Below are 23,854 nucleotides of genomic sequence, written 5' to 3'. Positions count from 1 at the left end.
GGTTTATAAGCCGTGCTTAATAATGAACATACAAGCTACATATGCATGTAGTCTATTTTACTGCATCAATCGAACCTGCTATGTATTGAAGCGTTTAGTGGAAGAGATGTAGCCTACATCCTTTTACAACTATATGCCTCTTACCACGCCCCTTTAGTTGCTTGTTCTAAACTTTAGTGGCTTATTTTCTACTTATACATAATTTCTCTTTCATCTGTTTAGTTTCGATCTTACTTTGTCTTGTGCTATGTTGATGGTAGTCTTATAGTGCTAAATTGAAAATGAGGGTGAGTACTTTCTCATATAGGCCGTTGTTTAGCAAAATTATTTTGTTTTGTTGAGTTTTTATTTAGTACTTCCATAAACTTTAGTTATGTATTTAAAAAACTGTTAACGTAGCTGCACTGCAAAAATTTGATTTATCGCATAATATATGATGTCTTAATGCTGTAATGTAATAAAAATACTTATATGTGTGTGCAATAGAACATTTTTTACTCTTTATGAAGTCAATTTAAACTTGCATGAGTTATTTCTGGACTTTCCAATACATAAAGACAACGTAATAGATATAACTATATACGGAATAGTGCAACAGAAGTTATATAACTTTTAATATTTTGCGGTCATTCAATCCAGCAAAGAGCCATATTGAACAATGTCTTAATCTTTGAATATTCAAAATAATAATTTACAAAAATGCCTTATTGAAAAGGAACGATGTTTAACTTTATCTTTCGTATTATGGTAGTCTAACACAAAAAAATATCCCATCAGTATGATAAACTTTATAGCCTTCATAAATAAAGCTAAAGTATGAAAAATGCTGTTTTGCAAAATTCTACATGCGCGAATTTTTTGTCTACTTATAATTTCGGGATTTTTAACTTGGATGCTGGAAAATTATGTAAAAATTTGTTTCTAGAAATATATATCATACATTTTAATAGAATTTTAAAGAATGTTTAATTATTTCTTTATCATGCATGCAACAATACATTGGGAAAGAAAGTAACATTTCTGACATAACTTGTATCGCTTTAGCGTAACTTAAAACATTTCAAATGACAGTGTATTCACATCAAAATATGATATGTCTTAGGACTATTTAAAGCGCGTAAATACGACCAAGATAATACGCCATACCTAAAATAGATACAAATCTGTGCTTTATTTATATTTAAAAAATATTAAGCAATGAGAGTTTATTTTTTGACAAGTGAAACATTATTTTATCCAATTTGTTTCAGAAATTTTCCTATCTTTAAATTTGGTGAAAGTGAATGGAGGGTAAATTAAATATAAATCGCATTTTATTCAAAAAATCTCTTTGTGCAATTTAGTTTAAAATGATTCTAATCACTTAAATTTACATTAAATTCTTTTAAAATGCAGCATTTGAAATTCTTTAAGTAAAAAACCTAATAACAATTTTCAACTGAATTTCCAAGTTCACTCTTAGTAAAAGTTTAATATGAAGTGAAATTTTGAGATCAACATACATAAATATTTTTTAATTGTAATTTATATAATTTCATTTGTAATGAGTTTTTATTCAGCATTAATTTAGATAACAAATTATTCAAATTATGGACGAAATTTTTTGTATCCTACCATTGAATACTCTTTAAAAGAAATTACTTTCAGATCAGATTAATTTATTTTATAATTTATTGTATTGCTTATTTGTGTTCCATTATTTTAATGTACTAATGAGTTTTTCGATTCCATTTTAAATCAAATGTTTGAGGATAACGAATAGAAAATAAATTTTAGGAGAAATTTTATCGTTTATTTTAAAAATATTTTATAGAGACAGTTCTAATGTTTATAACGATAAGGAATTTCCTTTCAATTATGAGCTATATTTTATCGTTATAAAATGATGCATCAAAAATTAGTTTCATTAATATTTAAGTATTTATACCACCCCCGTATCAGAATTTAAGGAGTGAAACACTACTTCATAAATAAAGCTTTGTCTGTGATCTTAAAGTCAGAGATTGATTGTAAAAATTCAGATTCATGTAGCTAACTTTGAAACCTTAAAAAATATACATAAGAATTTTGTTTTTAAGTATTTTATATTCTAAAAATTGAATAAATTCCTTTACTGGTTTGTCTGTTATCAAATAACAGATTAAAAAAAATTCCTTGTTCTTTGTGGTGCTTTTAATTTTTATCACATGCGAAATGTTTTAAAAAGGAATTTCGACTGTTTTAACCTCATTTGTTTTTAAGGATAAATTTTGATAAATATTAATCTGCAGCTGCAGAAATAATCTGCCCTGATGAGGAGTTTCGGCTATCCCCGTTCATCATATGGAATGAATGTTAAAACTCTTTTGAGCATTCATTTTTGAAAATAAACTGAAGTAATCCATTTTGGTCACCACCTATGTCTTCGATCACACCTTCTTAAACTGAAGAAAACTAACTTATTTGCATTCCAGTGATTTTTATTAAGCATACTTTTTTCATTACATACTAAAATAAAGTGTTTAATAATTAAAGTGTTTGAACGGAGTTTAAAATTGTGTTCAAAAATTTCTTGATTCAGTTAAAAATGTTTCTGAAATTTAACAACTGTAGCAGCCATGCCAATTTGCTAAGTAGAAATTCGGTTTATTATATATACAATGATGAAATGACGAAAGTACTATAGTCTTAACTACAAAGCCAGTAAGATAAATAAGAGACATTGAATATTTTATATGAGTAAATGGTAACTCGGGTACAAACTTAGGAATTGAATGTTTAAATAAATACAAAAATTTCGGAGTGTCCGCACGGATAAACTTAGTGTCCAAGGCTTGTGGTGAAAATGAATTCTACGCTAAATATAGAAGATTGTTTTCTTTAAATTTATATCGAATTCAATAAATACCTATTAGAAGGATTTTTATTGGAACAATTTTTTCCTTTTCAGTTTTTTTGTTTTTGGTATAATTTTATACAAGAGAACTTAGAAGTATTTTCTTATTTCTGCGATTTTATAAATATGAAAAGCGTCACGAGTAATTTTGGAGCACTTTAATAAACTTGATTTAGCTTTTAATGATCCTCCAAAGAAGAATTTGCGGATAATTAATCCATTTATTGAAAACCAAGATAATCTTTGTTCCAAAGAAGGAAAACTTTTAGAATCCTCGCCATATCTAGGAATAAAATCGCAAATAAAAACACATCAGTTCTGGATAGAAACTAGGAAAAAAATACCCCATCTTTATGCAAAAGCAGTTAAAATTTTATTGCCTTTTTTTTCCAACTTATTTACGTGAAATGAAATTTTCTGTTATGAGAGTTATTAAAGCAAAGTATCGAATTCAACTTGACTGCTTTACGTGTCTTTGAAACTAAAAAGGCACTTAGAAGTGATTCGTTAGTCAGCAATCATATTAAATTGTTATTTACTGTTGAATACTTATTTTTATTTCATATTTAGTTGTATTCTTTTACTATTACGCACTATTGTATAATTTTGTTTCGCCATTTTGTTTGATAAATAGCAAAATTAATATTTGTATTAAATTAGTATAAATTTTTATTTTTAAATAGAGTATAAGCTTGAAATTTTCGTTGTAGAGTATGTGAATGATCACTAATAAACTTGTCAAAAATGTGTTTAAGTGCCACAAATTTGGAAAAATGAAGCCAGTAAATCTTACATTAATGATTCACGATAAAATACTGAAATATTTTACCGGTTCTTCGAGTAAATTTGATTGAAAAACACTGCATTAAAGTACTTTCAAAATCCCAACGACCCGACCAAGTGGTTAGCATGCTTGATTGCGAAGCAAATGGCTGCGGGCTCAAATCCCGCAAAGGGCATAGAATGTTTCTCTGTGAATATGTGGCAGATTGTGGTATCTGTGGCGTGGGTAATGTTGTATCGATAAATGAGCAACACTTCCGGCATCTTCAAAGTTCAGTGCCTGCCGTTATTTTTAAAAAAAGATCCTAAAAATATGATTCAGTCCAATACAAAATCAAAAATTTTGAGAGATTCACTGAATTTATATTTCAAGGTCATGTAAATAGTTCCCAGAAAATATTTTCTGTGGCAAAACAAAAATAAAAAAAAGATCGTTTTAGTAAACAATGTGAAGTAATACTTTTAAATTCAAAAAAGTTAATAGCCGTGTAAGTTTTCATTTCTCGCTCACTAAATGACAAATATTCTTTCAAATTTGGTTTTGTCAATATTACAGTTAAAAATTATGTAAACATTTGCAACTACAAATTTTCAAAGATTTTTTTTTAATTAACATTTAATTAAATAATAAATCTTTTATTATTAAATGATTTATTTTGAATGAAATTATCTTTTAAAAATACAAATTTTAAAACTGTTTAATATTTTCTTTAAGCTCCGAAGATGAAGAAATACTTTAAAAAAATGGAGTTTACGTTTAAAGGTACAAATGTTTGACTGCACTCTTGTCAAAACTGTCAAGTCATGTTTTTAGGTATAAGAATCCGTTTGAAAAATAGTGTTTACCAAGAAAATGGTTTTTGAGTTCCGTAATCTTTTTGTAATCTCTGCATTAATATAGTATTTTTATGGTGAACCCGTAATCGGTGGAAATGTAATCATTAGATTATAATGCATTCAGGTGTTAATCATCTACGGGCAAAAGCTTAACTCGTAAATTTGTTCAAAAATTTCGTAGAATATTATTTATAAATGAAGATTTCTCTTGATTTTTAACAATTTTGCATTACATCCCAGAGGTTTTTATTCTGGACACAGCACAAAATGCGTTTTTACGGAAATAGACGCAGCAAAATATGCGCCTTTTCAATGTTCAACCCCAATTTAACTGATCAAGGAATTTCGCAGTAAATTTTTTGAGTACCAAGCACAATAATTATTAATCAAAATCCCAAAGTCTGGGTGGTTAGGTAAATTACAAATGTAACTTTTTAGGCTATTTCTTTGTATTCCGACTTCTAGACGCTAAAGTGATTTTTAAACACCTCAATTCGTACTTAGAAAAATTAATACTATGATAGATAAGACGCCCGGTGACTGAATGGTAGCGCTTGAGTTCGGTCTGTGCTGAGTCGTGCCTGAACGGTTCTGAGTTCGATCCTCAGGCCGGGCAAGGTTGACTCAGCCTTTCATCGCTTCAGTAGGTCGATAAATAAGTACCAAGCATGCTTGGGAACTTAACACTGGGGATTTCGCGTTCGGCTGACCACCTAACCAGAACATCTGCTCCTGTACCTCAGAGTCCAAGATCAAGAAAACTGAGATGGGCACAATAGGCCTTCGCCCTCTGTGGGCTGTCACGATACTGAGTTCAGTTTATAAATTTATAAGGCCCGTGACAACCTTGCAAAAACAACTTTTGAATTTTAGTCTTTATCAAAAGACTGATTTAAAAAAAATATTAAGTGATTTACGCAAATGGACATCGCGTTACAAATTTTTTTTGGATCCACTTGTTTATTCTTTTAAAGAACTATTTTTATAAAAGAAGTTCGAAAAATCGAATCAAATGTTTTGACCATTTTCTTAAATATTCATTTGAACCAAATGTACATATTTTTTCATCCGGTTATTACGAATAAAAAAAAAATTCCTTTACTCTAAATAACGTAGATTTATCATGTAGAATATTAGCAGAAATTTATTGCATCTTTTAGCAGTTTCTCTAAGACCAAACTGTAGAACTCGTTTGCATAGCAATAATTGTATTCTTTCAGAGCAGTTCTTAACTCTTATAACCTTACACTGAAAACAATTTTGATTGCAAAAATTTTTCCGAAATAATACTGACTGCCTTAACTTTTTACAAAATCTGACAATTTAGGAATGACAAATCTTGAAAGGCCTTGCTTTTTTGAAAAGAGGAGTAAAAAATTTACGGAAAACAATTTTTTGAGCAAAAATTTTATGACCTGTTTTATTCTGAACAATTTCACGCAGTGTCCTAAAAAACACTTACAAAGTTGCAGTAAAAATATTGAAAACTGAAAATAACATTCATTTTCTGAATTGGAATCTTCTGCTAATTTAAAGCTACTTGTTCGAAGCTATATCATTAAATCTATTCTAAATTCAAATTTTTTCCGATCTGATTCGCAAACCTGCTCGATTTTTAATAATCCTATCAAGTTAAAGCTTGGTAATTAGTTTGAGTATAGATTTTTGCTTAAATTCATACTTGCACATGAATATTGGAAAAAATTTTCATCTTTTTACTCAATAAATTTATGAAAGTTCAAAAAATGAAGCTTTTTTAATTAGAAAAAATACCTTTTTAATTCAATTTCTTTAAGCTAATATTTTAAAGGGAAAATTTGAATGCCTTTTTAAGGTGTTGTTTAAACATGATTTTTTATGACTTCTCCACACTTATGATCTTTTCACCTTCAACTTTTAACTGTAATAAAATTATATTACAAACGTCATTTTCATTATTTCGTAAAAGAGTTTTACGTTTAATTAATGCTTGCGCTTATATTAAGCTCCTATATTAAAAAAAAAAAAAAAACAGAATCTAAAATTTTAAATAAGTTGTAGAAAGTTGAAAAAAGTTGCTCATTGATAAAATCAGAACCACCTAGACGAGTTAAATTCCTTCTATTTAGTCTAATTCAATTATTCTAATGTTAAAATTATTCTAATGTAAAAAAAAAAAATATTTAAATGCCGAGAATATTCAGTGTTCTTAATTTCAAAATTATTTTGAAAATTTTATTTCTAAAGATCTATGCTTATTTAAAATTAAATTTCATAATTGAAATGATAATTGTATAGTAAGTATATAGATGCAGTTCATATAGACTCATGGTTATTCATAACTTCGTCCATATTAGAGTATCTATGTTAATTATGAAAATGTTGCAAAATGTCACTAAGAAGCGCAAATAGTTTTGTGAAAATGAAAAACGATCTAATTGGAAAAGACAACAGAATAATATTTAAGGTTAGAAATAGCAAATTCAGGTGTATGCATTTTTCTTACCAGAGCTCTTAGGTTCGGTTTAAATTAAGATTCATAGGTTTACTATAGACGACATAGATGTCGTTACATATAGTTAATATATAAATCAGAGAAAATTAATGAATTCACATCTCAACAGCGCACTGCGATGAGTGATTGCAGTTGGTTGTAGATATTTTTAAAACAAATTATTGAATAATGTGAATTTCGTTTACTGAAAGATTTTTCGAAATGTTGATCACTGTGAGTGATTTTTTTCAAATTGTTTAAAGCTTGTTTGTTTTGAACTAGAATCAGAAAACTATGCTAAAAACATAGAATGCTATCCTTTCACCTAAATTTAAGACTATTACTGTTTAATGCTTTCCCTTAAAAATTTAAGTCTTTTATACGTAATTTTAAATGGGAGTCTACTTGATCCCTTTTACAAGGTTTAACAACAAAACGTCAGGGATCTTTAATTCTGGATCAAAAGGCGTGCTCAAAGCATTTGATTCAAAATTCTCTGAAAAATGTTTAATGAATAATGGATTCGTAGTGTGATGTCATTTATTTGCCTAAATCACTTAAAACGGGCGGGGACAGCCTGGTCGGTAGGGCGCTGGGCCCATATCCAAGAGGTCGTGGGTTCGATCCTCGCCGCCGAAGACTCCCCGTGTAGTAAATGGTGACTGATGCACGTTAAATCTGTCGAGTCTCAAAGTCCTCCATGTTCCCACAACAAATCAATACCTCTGGGGGTACTGATCCAGGAGTTTCCTTGTCTTCTGGATTGGTTCAAAATTACAAGGCTACGGAGTTGAACGTAAGTAGTCGTAAACCCATGAAATTGGGTCGGCTGTTCAACGACGGTTATAAAATAAAATAAAATCACTTAAAACATTTTTTTTTTAAATTAGTCTCTTTTGAAAATATTTTTAAAGTCAACAGTTGATTTTACAAAGTTGTCACTGGTCTAATAAACTTTTAATAGTGATATTAAATTTTCGTAGTATGATTTTTCATTCTTGAAAACAGTTTTTTCGTTTAGTAATGCGAATAGGAAAAGATTACTATTATAATATACCCAAGCCTCCCGACAAAGTAATGAATGCGCTTAGTGTTTAAGTAAGTACAAAAATCCTCCCTTAGCTGCTAAATTTGTTTTGAATATTGAAATGGCTAATTTTAGGACATTTCCTTTAACACTCATTTTGAGCTGTGACTAGAATAAAAAAAAGCTTACAAACTAGTTTTATACACATCATGCACGTTATTTTCAGCTTTTGGAATATTTAGTCGTCACAATTGGCTTTTTTCACCACCAAGTAAATGCAAAGGCTTTCTGGGCTAGCAAAGATAACGTTAAAGGTATGACTATTCGTTGATTTCATTAATGTCAATAAATTTAAGGCTACTAATTATTTTCTTTCCTGTATACTTAGGAACATATGGCCATATGAATGAAAATTTATATTTGAAGGAAGTGTCTGGTGGTTATGAGATGCGATATGTGCCACACGTGGATGGAAAACCGATTTTTATTCCTTTTGGCGAAAATATTACACCGCCAAATATATTAAAAGCACGACCCACAAAAATGTACCAAAATTACATTCCAAAGAGTCCTTTTGAACCCAATGTAAAACGAAAAGAATTGCCAAGTGAACAACTATTCCCAACATCTGAATATATAAAAATTGGAAAAGATTCGGAAACTAAACAAACTAAAGTGGATCATCCTCTTGTAATAGACGTTGTCACAAAAGCCAATCATTTGAAATATGATCATGATACAGTTACTATTAGACCTGTAAAGAGGAAACCCGAAGTTACTAAAGCAATTAAAATAAAATCTTCTGAACATGGTAAGAAACATCTTAAACATAAAACTTATGAAACTGATGGTTATGCTGTAAAAGAAACCCAAACAGACAGCTTTATAAGATTTGATCCAGTGAAAGTACCAAAGCATGAAGTAAAAGAAAAAACGCCAATAAATTATGAAAAGAAAGATGGAATTTTGATACATCAGGACCATCATTCTCCTACAGATCTAGAAAGCTTAACAAAAGAAATCTCTGAAAAGCAGACAGAAAATATTAAAAATGAAGTTATAAATAAGATGCCATTTCCGCAATATCATAACGAAAAACTAGAAGCTGCAGCTCATAAACTACAAAAAGAATCCATATCAACTGGACAACTATTCCAAGCATCTGAATATATAAAAATGGGAAAAGATTCCAGAACTAAACAAATTCATGCAGATCATCCACTTGTTATAGATGTTGTTACTAAAGTCAATCATTTAAAAAATGATCATGATACAGTCATCATTAGACCTGAAAAGAAAAAACCTGAAGTTACAAAAGCAATTAAAATAAAATCTTCTGAACAGGGATTTGATCCAGCGAAAGTTTCAAAACATGAAGTAAAAGAAAAAACGCCAAACAATTATGAAAATAAAGATGAAATTTTGATACATCAGGACCATAACTCTCAGACATATCTAGAAAGTTTAGCAAAAGAAATCTCTAAAAAGCAGACCGAAAATATTAAAGATGAAGTCATAAACAAGAAGCCATTTCTACAATATCATAATGAAAAACTAGATACTAAAATATCAGAGGAAGAATCTAAATTTGGAAATAACTATGAAGATAATAAAGATGTATTAACAAAAAGTCAAAATGAGATGGAAGCAGTTGATTACGAGGAAATGCTTGAAAACAAATCTATATTTCACCCTATCGAACGAGACCAGGATTACGATAGTCCAGTCATCGTCGAAGCACTTGTTAAAAAGAACCAAGATTCAGAAAATCCTGTAAATGAAATGTATGACAGCCCAGTTATCATAGAAGCTCTTGTGAAAAAGGAAGATTTCACAAAGAAATACCCAGTCAAAGACCATTCAATCAAATCTCATGATCCCGTTGTACTTGACGCTAGGTTGAATAAAAATCCCAACAAGCATAACGAAGAACACGTAAAATACTCTACTGAAATGGAATATTTTCCAAGCCATTTAGAAAAGCTTCCTCCAAGCCATTTAGAAAAGCTTCCTCCAAGTCATTCTAAACAAGACATTGAGTCATCTGAAAGTTTTACAAATGAAGATCTCTTCATCGATGACAATGAACAATTTGATGCTGGTAGTGGACTTCTAAATGAAAGAGCTTCAGAGACATTTTCAAATTCCAATTTTTGGCCAGTATTACCAAGTTTTCTTTCTCAAGAACGTAATAAGTTTAAAAAATGTACGACTTCAAATGATGAACCCGGAAACTGTATGCCAATTCAATTATGTCCTACACCGAACTTTCAACTTACGTTGGATGACTTAATAAAAAAATTGTGTCCTATAGATGAATTATTTATTGGCATTTGCTGTCCTGAGTTTCCAGCTGAAATCTTAAAAGTTGATTGGGAGAATGTTTCAAGTAATGATCAAGAACCTTTTGAAACGAAATCTGAAGGTAATAAACCTGCTTCACTTCCTAATATAACATATAACCGTCTCAACATTAGGACAAATTTTCAATATATTCAGTTATTATACAGTAATTCCAGTTTTCATATAAGGCTTAAAAATAGTAATCGACAACGCACTCAACTCGTTTAATTTGATTTAAAGCAAGATTTGATGAGTAACTCAAATTGCGAAGATTTGACACAAAAGAGATTGCTGTCAGAATTATTTTAAGGATAACTATTTAATTTTATGAAAAAGTGAAAATTAGTTACCTATTTGTGTAAAAAAAATTTTTTTTTATTTGTTTTGCAGAATATTCTGAACATAATAAATCAAATTGTATAACTGTTTGATAGATCTTTATAATGATTTCGATCCAATCAGCAGTATATTTTCACTCTAATAAAAACGAAAAAAAAAACGCTACTATTTTTTTTCCAGCCTAAACTTAACATCGAGCTTGTAAACTGAATTTAGCGGTTAAATAAGTGATTTAATAAAATTGAGAAAATTATGTTAGATATTTTTTACATGATGAAAAGAGGTGTATCGATAAAATTCAAAATGTTATTGCCTTTATTTTTTTGCTTAAAAAATGTAGCACGACTCTTTAAAACTCGTCAGCTAAATTCGTTTTTTACTTTTCTTTTGAAAAGCATTAATTCAATAATATAAGTATCTACAACATTTAAAAACTTCATATATTTAATGACATTTAGTCCACCACTTGTTATTGAACTTCATCAGCCAAGTCTTTTATATTTGGTTAGTCTTTAACTGTTACAAAATTCACTTAAAGCTGTTTTTTATGATAGATTTTTATAGAATTTATTGTTAAAACTGCTCCCAACAATTTCATAAAATTTAATTTCATTTGCATTTTAATTGCACTTCTTCAACATTCTTTCATAGTACTAAAATTAGTGTCCTAGACAATGACACCCATAGTCAGATTTGTTTATCAATAGATTTTAATGTTTTCAGTGTTAATAGTGAATAAAAGTAGGTGGGATACCCATTTGTATATTTTATTAGTATACCCTTTTATATAGTAAAATATATTTTGGTATTTTTTAATTATAAGAAAACCTTCACAAATGTGCACTTAAATAAAAAAAATTAAAAAAAATGTAGTTTTTTTTCATTCATATTCCAAAATGTATCAATAATTAATTTTGTAAATGAAAGAATGATGAAATACTTTATCTAAATAGCTGCAAATTTGAAAAATAGTTAGAAAATGAGCCATGTTTGGAAGATTTTACCTTGTCCCATGCTGTATTTCATAACTATGAATTGTTAAAACATATTTTCCATTTATTTTGACCTAAAATAATACAAATTAATTAAAAATATGTAATGAAAATTCTGCGTCAAGGGGTTAATATGCACTTTGCCTTAAGTTCGTCATATTCTATCGTCAAAAGATAGTAGTTTCATAAATTGAAAGAGAAATTTATGTCAAAATTTTATATTGAATAAAAACTAACTTTTGTTTTTCTAGAATGTGGTAAAATGCAAGAAGAATCTGACACGTGGCCATGGATGGTAAGACTTTCAAATAACCACAATTTTTACTGGGTTGGTTAGAAAAGATATTTAATTCATCCTGCATTATACTGAGCATACTGAAAGTATAATCAGAGAACCCCATGCTCATAAAGTGCAGTGCTCAAAATAAAAATCTTTAACTTTTGATCTAATGATCGGATTTTCCCGTATTAGGTCTCAATGGTTTAAGAGCTTGACCCAAAATGCTAATTAATTAATGCAAATGATATTTTAAATTACGAAATTAGACACGAAACGTACTTTATATGAATAAACATACCTTTTGTTGACTAATTCCTCGCCCTAAAAATATATTAGTCACATTTAGGAAAAATATGGTCTGAATGAAATAGGAAAGCAGTCGAAAGTTTGGATCCCTTAATGTTTATTTCACTTTTTGCGTATTTCGGTACGTATTGAGAACTTAAGGTGGCTTTCTGTTCTGGTGGTCCTATTTAAACTTCATGGTTTTATTTCATCCCCTTTCAGTAAAATTTTAAAAAAAATTCTAGTTCGAAATAATTATAAATTATCTTTTAAAGCGATGGCAGTGCGCGGCGAGCACTGATGGACAGGGGTAGCTCTATTATTTTCATATTTGTGGAATTTTTGAGGACTCTTTATATAAAATTATGGTTTTTACATAGATATGAGGAAATTTACTGTAATTTCCTTAAAATAACTACTAAACACTATATTTTTGAAAGGAATTTTGGCTGAGTCCTTAGCTGCCCCCGTCCTTGAGTACGGCATTGATTACATCCCATGTTAATTACATGCATGATTTTCTTAAATTGTCATAACATAGAAATGTGTGCTACTTTTTCCACTGAAATTCTAATATTTCTAAATTTTCCATAGTGTCTGCCCGGTACGACCAGATTTTACTTTTTCTAGGAAAAAAAATTTAAAAAAAATTTTATCTTCGAGTTCACAGGTGTGATATAGTGTACACAACTAATCAATAAATATCTTGATAGTGTCTGACAGTTTCTAAGTCACGTGTTTTTGTGTCTGATTTCATAACTTAAAATATCGTTTGCACTAATTTGCATATTTATGGTCACGACTTGAAACCATTAAAATTGAATCATAGTGCGCGAAGATCCGATCATTAGATCAAAAGTAATTCAGGGTGTCCAGTTTTTTTTCCTTCTGCACTGTGCACACATGGCTGGTCTTAGCTAAGCCACCACTCGTGGTTGCATTAAGTACCAAAATTTTAATACAGAATATGAAATAGAATAACGGTAAAAAAAATGTTTGGAACAAAACTCGCTGAATTTGAGTATTAAATAGTTAAGAAACAGTTCACGTTAAGTAAATTTAACCTGATTAAAAGTGGAGAGTAAAAATGAGACCAAAACCCATATTAGTATTCTATAAAGGCTGCTCTTATTATATATTTTTGCTCTTTATTAAGAAGAGAGACAAAGTATGCACAATGAAGGTCATATATAAAATCGATGGAAAGAAATTCTAATCGAAAAAAGACGTCACAACGAAGGAAGGTGGGTTTGCAAACACAAACTTTCCTGTTTGCCCGATGAATTAACCAGCTAAGTGTATTTGACGAGTTTACACGTAGGGCTAAATCTCCATTGAGATGCATATGTCTCGTTCAATAGTCGTGTACAATGAAGATTTAGCATTAAAACTCAAATGTTTCCAAAGTATTTTATATTGCAGAGTCTCATATCCCGAAGTCCAGCTTCGTGTGGTAATTTGCTTCAAGAAATATCACACCGAAACAAAATCTTTAATTTCTTTCATGTGTAACTCTTACAAATACATCTGTTTAGATTTTTTATTCTTGTATTCTTATATTGTATCCTATGAATCTGATTATCTTTTGAAATTTTTTTTTCAAAGTTTCGCATAACCTCTTCAAAAATTAATTCCTGCTTTTCGCAAAATAGGACAGTTTGCGTTCATCGTGTATTCATTATTTTAAATAAAACTATTGTTTTTATTTAAAATGACGTTTCTCTTTTCTAAACTGTGATTTGTCAGATTTCAAAAGCGTTTTTTTTTCAATTATTGATTTTCGACTCTTAATGTACATACATTTTAGCAAGAATTCGAAAATTTTTACGAAAAGCGTAGCAAAGTTGTCAGACCTAAACATAGCGGTATGTTTTTTTTAAAATTCTAATTTATAAATCCCGAAAGCTTTTTGCATATTATTCAAAATTTTTTAGCATCAATGATTATTGTTGTGCATTCATTTCACTATATATGAATTAAATAATTTTTTACGGATATTCAAAAAATATCAGACTTAACTTTTAAAATTCTTATTCTATGCATGCATTTATCATACTAATTGCGGAAAATTTTAGTTAAATTCTATTTACTATCCTTAAGGATTCAAAAAAGCATCCATGCAAAAAAATAAATTTTGTTTTTGCCTAAGACCGCTTCATAGCTTTTTAAAGCGTGTAAATAAGGATGAATTTCTTTCAGATAATTTTATAATAGAATTTGTTTCGATTTGTTAAATTTCTTACATGCAATACATATTTTTACAAATGTCAATTTTAGGGTAACGTGACTCTTTATTTGCCTTACAAATAATCTGATTTAAAAAAAAAGATTAATAAGCATTGAAATTGAATTTCTTTTAAATTCAGAGTTGTAAATAGGACTCACGCTAGTAATTGAGTTCTATAGAATTCGTATGCCACTGAAAATTTAATATGCAGTACGTCCAAAACGTACGTGAACGGTCAAATATCTCTATATACGATCAAAAATCTAAAAAATCTAAATCTAAAAATAAAATATTTTAAATTTGCTGTATTAAATTTTCTGTATTTTTTTAAAAAAAACATTTGTAAAATATCTATCTTTTGCGAAACCAAAATAACATTCAATAAATGCTTGAATTCTTTTGTAGGCACCACTCATATCTGTTTCAACCCGTAAGATCTTTTGTGGTAGCATATTGATAAATCCTCGATATGTTCTAACTGCAGCACATTGTACTAGAAAGTGAGTATTCGAGTATTCTCTTTTTATTGGATCTATAAGGTTTTCCTTTACAAAATTTTCGATTATTTTGACTGAACACTTAAGTTAACTTTGAAACACTTAAGTTAACTTAAATGTTTTTACTACTTAAAGTTAACTTTTAGGTAAATTATAGAAAGTCTAATGAAAAGTTGTACGTTGAATGAAACAATCGTAAACTTAAAAGCATCGGAAAATACTCAAATACGTCTATGGGCTGAAACATGGTAACATCACGTAATCATTGAGGAAGGCCATTTAGCTTAATATTTGAACGGTATTTATAATTATTAACACTAGTAAAATGAATTTAAAGTAACATAAAACACTCTCTGGGGTCAATGTCATTTTTAGGTAGTCTTGAGATACCTATTTTATTTATGTTAGTCTTATAAACTTTATAGCAGTTATCAGCTTACTCAGAATGTATATCATTTGGTACTTTACAGCAAAGTTTGGCTCTTGTATTAAATTTTGTATCCAATTCAAAAATAGTTTTTTTCGCAAATTTTTGCAATAGCGTTTTTAATGATTGTAATGTACATAATTGCAGTAGATTTGGTTCGTCGTGTATATCCGACAAACCCATTTCACTCGTAAATTGTACAAAATATTTTTGAAATGGCACCGCTTATTAAACGACCGTATTAAATATTTAAAAATGTGCTTTCAATGTAATTGAGAAGATCTTAAAATTTTGTAAGAAATGTAAATAGAACGAGAAGCATTTTTATTCATCAGAATACTGCTCAAAATTTATTGCAGGATTCCACATAACCAAATAGTGGTTGTTTTGGGACCTTCTTCAGAAGATAGTAATCCTCAAGAATATGAAGTTATAGAGATTAAAAGACATGCTCAATACAATGCAAGAACGATGCAATATGACATCGCTTTGTTAAAGCTCTCAAGAAAAGTCTCAAGGCCTTTTATTTGTTTACCTCGTGAAGAAAGTTTTGTTGGAGAGACAGCTCTCATGCTTGGATGGCGGGGCACTTTTAGTAAGCTATTTTATTTTTACAGTACTTCTTTTAATTGAAATAATTTGATAAAAATATAATATGTTGGTTTACATCTTTCTTCATACTTTTAATAATAAAAACCTTTCGATTCGCGACAACATTTTGACTCCTTTGACCAGGGATGGGCAAACTTATTTGGTCGAGGGCCAAAAATCGAAGGAAAAAATTTTTGGCGGGATAAATAAAAACATCTAAAATAAAATAAAAAATACTATATGCGATTTTCAATGTAAGTATTTAATGAGATGAATGAAATTGCGATTTCATTTTTAAAAGCTCCTTATATTGAGGTTCCAAGTGAGATGTACCTATTTTAAGGAACAAGGTTAAATGTTTATCTGTTATTCTACTTCTGAAATGATTTTTTATCAGGTTCGTAGATGAAAACACCTGTTCACACATAAATAAAAGGAAGCAAGCATAGCCCTGATTTTCTAGGTATGAAATATTTGGGAAACTAGCTTTTTGTAATGATTTGTAAAACCAATCTACGGCTATTCTATAAAGAACTTCTGCTTTCAACATTTTACCAATTGAAGCTGTCTGTGCTAGCTACTTCCATCAATTTATGTTTTGTAGAACAAAAATAGGGAAAGTTAAAAGGTCCGCAGAACTTAGATAAAAAAGAAAGAAAAATAACTTTAAACAAAGTAGACAAGAAAATGGATGTATGTTGTTTATATTCGCCAAAGATCAGCAAGTTAAAATTCCATCCGCGGGCCGGATAAAACCTTCCGGCGGGCCACAGTTGGCCCGCGGGCCGTAGTTTCCCCATCCCTGCCTTAGACCCACAGCGATATAATTCGAAATAGAGCACAGAAGTCAAGCATCAATGAACAGATTTTATAATTTTATAACCGTCGTTGAACAGCCGACCCAATTTCTGGGTTTACTACTACTAATGTTCAACTCCGTAGCCTTGTAATTTTGAATCCAATCCAGAAGACAAAAGAACTCCTGGATCAAGTATTGGGAGAATTTTGCCTTCGTGGAGGACTTTTGGATGGAACTAACCCGCATTTGCGTTACATGGAGAGGAAGACCACTAGAACCTCCCACGGTTAGCCTGACTGCAAGGGGGGTCTAACCCATGATCAGTCTTCCACTGAGGATATTTCACGTCAGCACTGTGGTCGGTGCAAACCGGATGCGGAATTCGTATCGACTTGGATTCAAACCCGGTTTGCCTCATTGGAAGGCGAACGCTCTATCCCCTGAGCCATCGTGGCTCTCAGTGAACGGATTGATCAGCCTGGTAAGGGACCGGTCATCAGACTACCAAAGTAGGGAGCCATCCCCTCTGCAGAAGATAAAAATTGTGAGAGTCAACACGACTGCGGCATAAATAAAGTACTACTTGCACCACTTTCTAGCGGTTTCGCTGTATGACTCTTTAAATCGCTAAATTTTACGACTTTTTAAAAATGATTTAAATAAAACTTTCATCTAGAAAGTATACCAAATAACTGCACTAATATATAAAATAAAACTACTAAATATGTGATAATAGCTCATTTAAATCAAATACAGTTTATAAGTGGGGTTGCACCGAATGAAATTTTATGTTTGTTACTGTATCGTTATTCTGTTTTGAACCGGAAAACGAAACGAAAACTTATATTGAAGGTCAATCCCCTGTGAGATATTTGAAATTGTAACTGATTTCAACAAAGGTTCAAATTAAATTAAATGGTTCAAATTGAACTCTCGTCCGTGTGATCATGGCCTCTTAAGCCATGATTTGACACCGGTTTCTATGCGTTAGATGCAAGATATAAATGACTCGCGAAAAATGAATAGCCCTTTATGTTCTCAAAAGTTTTGCAGATTTTCTGGACCTCGGTTTAGTTAAGCTTCTATTTCATAGTTTGGCGAATCAAAGCTTAGTGTTGAAAATAATCAGTGAGGATCAGTTTGAACATTGAGATCTTAGAAAAATCAAACTAATTAGTTGCTGAGTGTCTAAAATAAAATTTTCCTAAAAAAAAATTTGAATGATAGGAATTGTAACAATTCTACTGTATTTAATGAATAGTTAATTATTTATTCTTCCTAGAAATGTTTATTTTATTTATTTTTAATTTTATTCAATGTGATTATGATAGTTAAATCGATAATCAGATTTTCAAAAGAAAAATCTATTTGAATGCCAAATAAATAATGCACAAAATACTGTAAGTCTGTAGTAACAATCAACAATCATATTTATGTATTAATCGTATCTTAAAGGCAAAACAAACAAAAAAAATTAAATTATGCCGATCTGGATTTGATGCATCAAGGGTTAAAAAGCATTAGTTTTAAAATCATTTTAATAGGCTGTGGACAAAGTGAAACTACAGGAAACTGACTATGACGAATTGAAAAAAAAATCAGAAACCCCTTCAAAAGTGTATTAGATATTTAAAAAGAATAAGGATAAAAAAATCTGTCTGTTTAAATTACAGTCGAATTGAAATGTACCCTCGGAGAATTTTCAAGAAATTTTTAGCAACACCATTAGTTTCCTATTTGCAATTGATTGGCTATGTCATACCAGTAGAATTATGGCAATTGTTATTAGTCTAAGTATTATACATATAAAAATCTTAAGTGATGATAATTGAGCCAATAAATATTTGAGCCAATAAAAGAAATTCGAAAAAGTTGAAATTTGTGTGAAAGTTAGAATTTTTATTGCTTAATTAGATTGTTTATTGGTAGATTGTTTTTTTTAAAAAAAAAACTTCTTTAAAGAAAAATACTTTTAAAAAATTCTGTTAGACCTAAAATTGTATGCAACAAAATGATACGACAATACCTTTCATTGATTAATAATTTTCTTTTAATTATTTGACGAGACTATACTACTATACTTAAATGAACATTTTATAAATTTGCACTGTTTAAAACATAGATATCGGCAAAAATTTAAAATATATTTCTAAATTTGACTAAATCTTCTTTCAGTCCAATTTAGAAAATTTGCTTTCATTCGTTTCTATTGTTCATCTCCTGTTTTGGTGTACCTATACCTTAAAATTCAAGGGATTTTTTGACAATCGTTAAGTAAGATAAAAAATTAAGTATTTAAAGCTTTTTTTTTTTTGCATGGTAACATTTTTATATACACTAGTTTTCTTATTGTGTGAAAAATTTTCGATTCACTTAAAGTTACCCGTGTATGGCGAAAAACGCAAAAATAACTTCTTTCGATAACTCTCCTGACTAAACTATTGGGATAGGGACCAAATTTTCCAGATTTCGGCAACCCACTCTCATATTCAAGAATCCAAATCCACAAAAAAAAGTTATGTTTATTCAGAGAAAGTATGCTTTGGGGACTATTTTCTTAAGATAATAGTTAGCATTAATTAATTAGCAAATTTAGTCAGCGTTCTGAGCCATTGCATACGATACATAAAGCAAGTTACTCAGGGTGTTCTTATAATTAGCATTTTAATGTACATAGTTGGTCTTCCGCTATTGATATTGCTCCTTCTGATTTTTTTATCCTTATATTTTGCACACCAGTGCAAGATGAAAGCTTTGCTTTAAGAGTTAATTTTCTTTAGCAAATGAAGGTTATTTCCTAATTTACCTTCAGGGTTGTTCTTCCGAGGGAATTCGTCATGCTTATTTCTACCTTGAGGCAACAGTTTAGTTGTCCGATATTATAAAATTTTTGACTGAATGCAGTTCGATCATCGAATCATGCGATAACTGAAACATGTGATCACTGAATGCAGTTCGAAATCATTCCAACAAATTTATACCATTTAAAATTTTTGCAAACTTCGAAACAAGTGATAAACCGAGATTGAAAAACCTGGTGACATGATTTCCCAATCAAGCTCCAATAATTCCATACATATTGTTAAAGATGTATGTCAATCCTAGGATTTTAATCAAATAGATTAGGGTAATATGGATTTAATTTTTTAAACGATTAGGAAAGTAATTTCAGATTTTTGGAGTGAAATAAGACTGTTTTCTATTCAGAAAACAATGAACTTTTGTCAGTCAAATATATTACATTTTGTAGAATAATCTTTTGCCTTCTGTTTAGTAACCCTCGCTCATAGAACTTCTGGTCCTTATCAGCAGAAAAACTTAACAATTCAACAGGTCATTGTTATTGCTGAAATTTTTACCATTTAAAAAGTTACTTAAACTTCGAAATAAATGATAAATGGTCCAAGACTAGATGAGAGTAGCAAAGAAATAGTATTCCACCAAGGCTCATACATCTATAACAATACATATTGAATTATTATTGGAGCTTGATTGCGAAGTGATGTCACCCGAGTTTGCACTATCGGTTTATCACTTGTTTCGAAGCTTTATTTTATAACTGTCGTTGAACAGTCCTCCCAATTTTATGGGATTACGACTACTAATGTTCAATTCCGTAGCCTTGCAGTCTTGAGCGCCATCCAGAAGACAAGGGAACTCCTGGATCGAGTATTGGGAGAAATTTGCTTTCGTAGAGGACTTTTTGAGCTAACCCGTATTTGCGTTACATGGAGAGGAAGACCAAGAGAATCTCTCACGGTTAGCCTGACAGCAAAGGGAGTCTAACCCATGATCCGTCTACCACTGAGGATATTTCACGTCAGCACTGTGGTCGGTGCAAGCCGTATGCGGAATTCGTATAGACTGGGATTCAAACACGGTTCGCCTCATTGGAAGGCGAACTCTCTATCACCTGAGCCATCGCGGCTCTGTTTCGAAGTTTGCAAAAATTTTAAATGGTATAAATTTTTTACAGCGATTTCGAACTGCATTTAGTTGTGACTGATAAGGACTAGTAATTATGAGCATACCAAAAAGATAAATGGAAGATATAATTGAATAATAAATGTTCATTTTTGTGTAGAATAAATTTGGTTTTATTTCACATTACAAAAATTACTTTCCTGCCAGCTCAATAAATTACCCCATAGCTTCTCTGTACTTTAAATAATAAATTGGGTCATTTGACTATTTCTTTAAAAAATGTTTCTGTAAAAAAGAAATTGTTCTGAATTTTCTCTTTCTAATTAAGCCGCAAGTAAAATAGAAGAAAAGCTCTTAGTTCTGTCATCAAGGGAATGTTCTAAAGGAATTGGCGATATTTTGTGTACTGAACCTAGGACAGAAGACGTCATGTGTAATGTAAGTATATCTTCCCTCTCGATGGTAGAGTAATATTCGAAAACCCTTCTTTTTTAAAAAGTAGAAAATGAAGTAAAATATTGTAGAATAATTTTTCTCAAATGTGTGGGCTAAAGGCTACCGACAATGTCAGCCTTCATCTATCAAAAGGAATCCCAAGAATAAAATAGAACAGAATAGAGTTAAGGGGAGTCGGTAGGTCATATACTTATAATGCTATAACTGACCTTTTATGGTGTACCTTTTCTCAACATATAAATGAGATATTGCTTCATTTTTTTTTTCTTTTAGACTATTTAGATATACATGTTTACACTGTGATAACTGTAAATACATGAATTTGAAATCAAAGTAAGACAGATAAGAGATTATTTTCTATAAGAAAAATAATAATTGGCACACCCGAAAATAATAAACAGTAATTTAGCTGGCACACTAATCTAAAATTATAGACAGACTGTGAATGGAGATATGTGATGTTCCTCAATTTTTTCGTTCATTAAAAGTATTTTTGCGCAGAATTTGTTAACAATCATTACAGATCCAGTTTAAACATGCGCAAAAAAAGTTTATTTGATTTGTTCAGTGCAATTTCAACATAGTTTGCTTCGTTATCTATAAGTGCAATTACAATCTTTACTTTTAATAAACTCATTCGTCATCGTGCATATAGCTATTTTTTTAAAATAACTCTATTTCTTTCGCTTAAAGCTTTCAAATAGAAATAATCTCTGATATGTGATTAAGCTAAATAAAATGCTTATTTTGCTAACAAATTGTTCATTTTCATATGCACAAAAGACGCAGTATATATAGTTAGTTAATCTGCATTTTTATTTTGACAGGTATTGCGCGAAACAAAAATTTAGCTTAATCTGCAGTCAAAACTGCCTAGTGCGTCATCCTAAATTATACAGTTTGAAGTTGCGCTTTCAAGTAAAAAAAGGTGACCGATCAAGAGAGAACCTATTTGAGAAAGATCCTAGATTATTTTCGATTAACTTTTTTTATTTATTAATCCTGATATTGTTGAGATGCACTTTACTTTCCAACGCGTAAACTGTTTACTTAAAAGATTATAATTTTTTTTCCACGATCACGATATTTTTCTTTTTTAAATTTACATTATACTTAAATATTCTTTTTTGATTGGTAAAAAAAAATTCTAAACTTTTACCAAAGCAGAATTTTAGAAAATATTTTACTATTGAATTTCTTGAAATGTGATTGGTTGTGAGCACAACAGAAAAAGTCTATAATAACATTTTATCGCTTTTGTATTTTTGGAGCGGAAACCCACGCTGTAAACAAATGTATTGCTTTAAACAGATATATGTAAGCTATATATTGCATCCCAAAATATTTTCGAATATTAGATTTAGAATATTAGAATTGGAATTTAGATCTTGTGTGTGCTAATCTGTTTTGGGCAACGATATCGCAATATAAAATAATTAGCTGTTCTGTATTGGTAATATAAAGAAATACACCAAAAAATTTATTGAAATTTTGAGTTTCAATACTCAGTGGTAATTTATTTTACAAAAGTATATGCTTTGATTTGGTCCGGCGTGTATACATACTAAACACGCTTAACAGGTTAAATGAATGTCTTGAAATTGCTTAATTGAATGAATTAAGTAATCTGCTGGAGAAATTTTGGAAAGTATAAAAAAAAAATTTTTAAAGTTTTGAGGGCCATAAAATCTTTTTTTATAGATAAACTTTGTCATTTCAGGTTGATTCTGGTGCTCCATTGATAATAAAGCATAATGAAAGATATGAAGTAATAGGACTTCTAACATGGAACAGGAATGATTGCAATTTTCCAGCTCTTTTTACTAGGATCTCTCATTTTAAGGGATGGATTGAAAATCATTCATCTTTTTAAATTCAATGTTAAATACAATGTTTTTAAATCCAATGTTTTTCAATAAATAATCTTCATTTTAAGTTCTTTTGTATTTTTCAAAGCTTTTCCACTTTTTGAGATGCTTTAATTTTGAACTATCTTGCTGAAAAAGAACTTTCTTTTAACAAAATAGCTTAATTTCTTTTTTTTAAAAAAAACCAGATTTGAAATGTATCACTAAAATCTATCAAGTCTAAGTGCAGTATTTTCGGAGTCTAAACAAAATAGCATCTTTTGAAAGATTAAAAAAATTAGATCACAAATGCTTGTCAGTTTCCCAAAACAGGGTCCCCCCCCCCTTATATTTACATTTATATCAAACATATTTATGCAAAGGAAACCTATGCATTATGAATCCCAGTTAAGAAGACTATATCAGAGCAAGAAGCTTTTATGGTAAAATCTATTCCACTTCCGTTGGTATTATAAAGTTTGGAAAAGTTTAGGTAAATCAGGGAAAAAACGAAAAACGGCAGTACCCGAGGAGGGAAATAGAAAATAAAAATTGAATAAAAGCAAAAACAAAAAACCACTATAGCCGGAAAAGGCAAATCAGAGCAAAATGCATTTCCTTGAGCAGTGTGGTGAAGCTTATATCGTTAACAAAGGAATCCGCATTCATATGAATAAAAAAAGATTCCCGGGTATCCAGATGAGCTGATGTATCAGGGGCTGACAGGATTTTGGCATTGTTGAGATTAAATTTATCACAAAGAACCTGCAGTCATAGATTTATTGAATTCTTAAAAAGGGACTTATCTGCAGTGTTCTTTTAGTCTACATTTCGTACCTGCCAACTTTTAAA

General features: G+C 30.1%; 1 protein-coding gene across 1 annotated transcript; it reads left to right on the top strand.

Annotated features, from left to right (window-relative positions):
• LOC107449520 (uncharacterized) lies at positions 1-23,090 on the top strand. Its single transcript, XM_016065071.4, has 8 exons — positions 1-287; positions 8,222-8,309; positions 8,384-10,420; positions 11,921-11,964; positions 14,867-14,961; positions 15,745-15,980; positions 21,028-21,137; positions 22,876-23,090. Exons 1-8 carry the CDS (start codon positions 282-284, stop codon positions 23,026-23,028), a joined length of 2,769 nt encoding a protein of 922 aa, XP_015920557.3. The 5' UTR covers positions 1-281; the 3' UTR covers positions 23,029-23,090.
• Positions 23,091-23,854: the final 764 nt, after the last annotated feature.

The sequence above is a fragment of the Parasteatoda tepidariorum genome, chromosome 12 (assembly GCF_982258835.1).
Source record: "Parasteatoda tepidariorum strain Cologne lab strain chromosome 12, Ptep-v5.0, whole genome shotgun sequence".
Lineage (NCBI taxonomy): Eukaryota > Metazoa > Arthropoda > Arachnida > Araneae > Theridiidae > Parasteatoda > Parasteatoda tepidariorum.
This window is presented reverse-complemented; position numbering and strand designations above follow the sequence as displayed.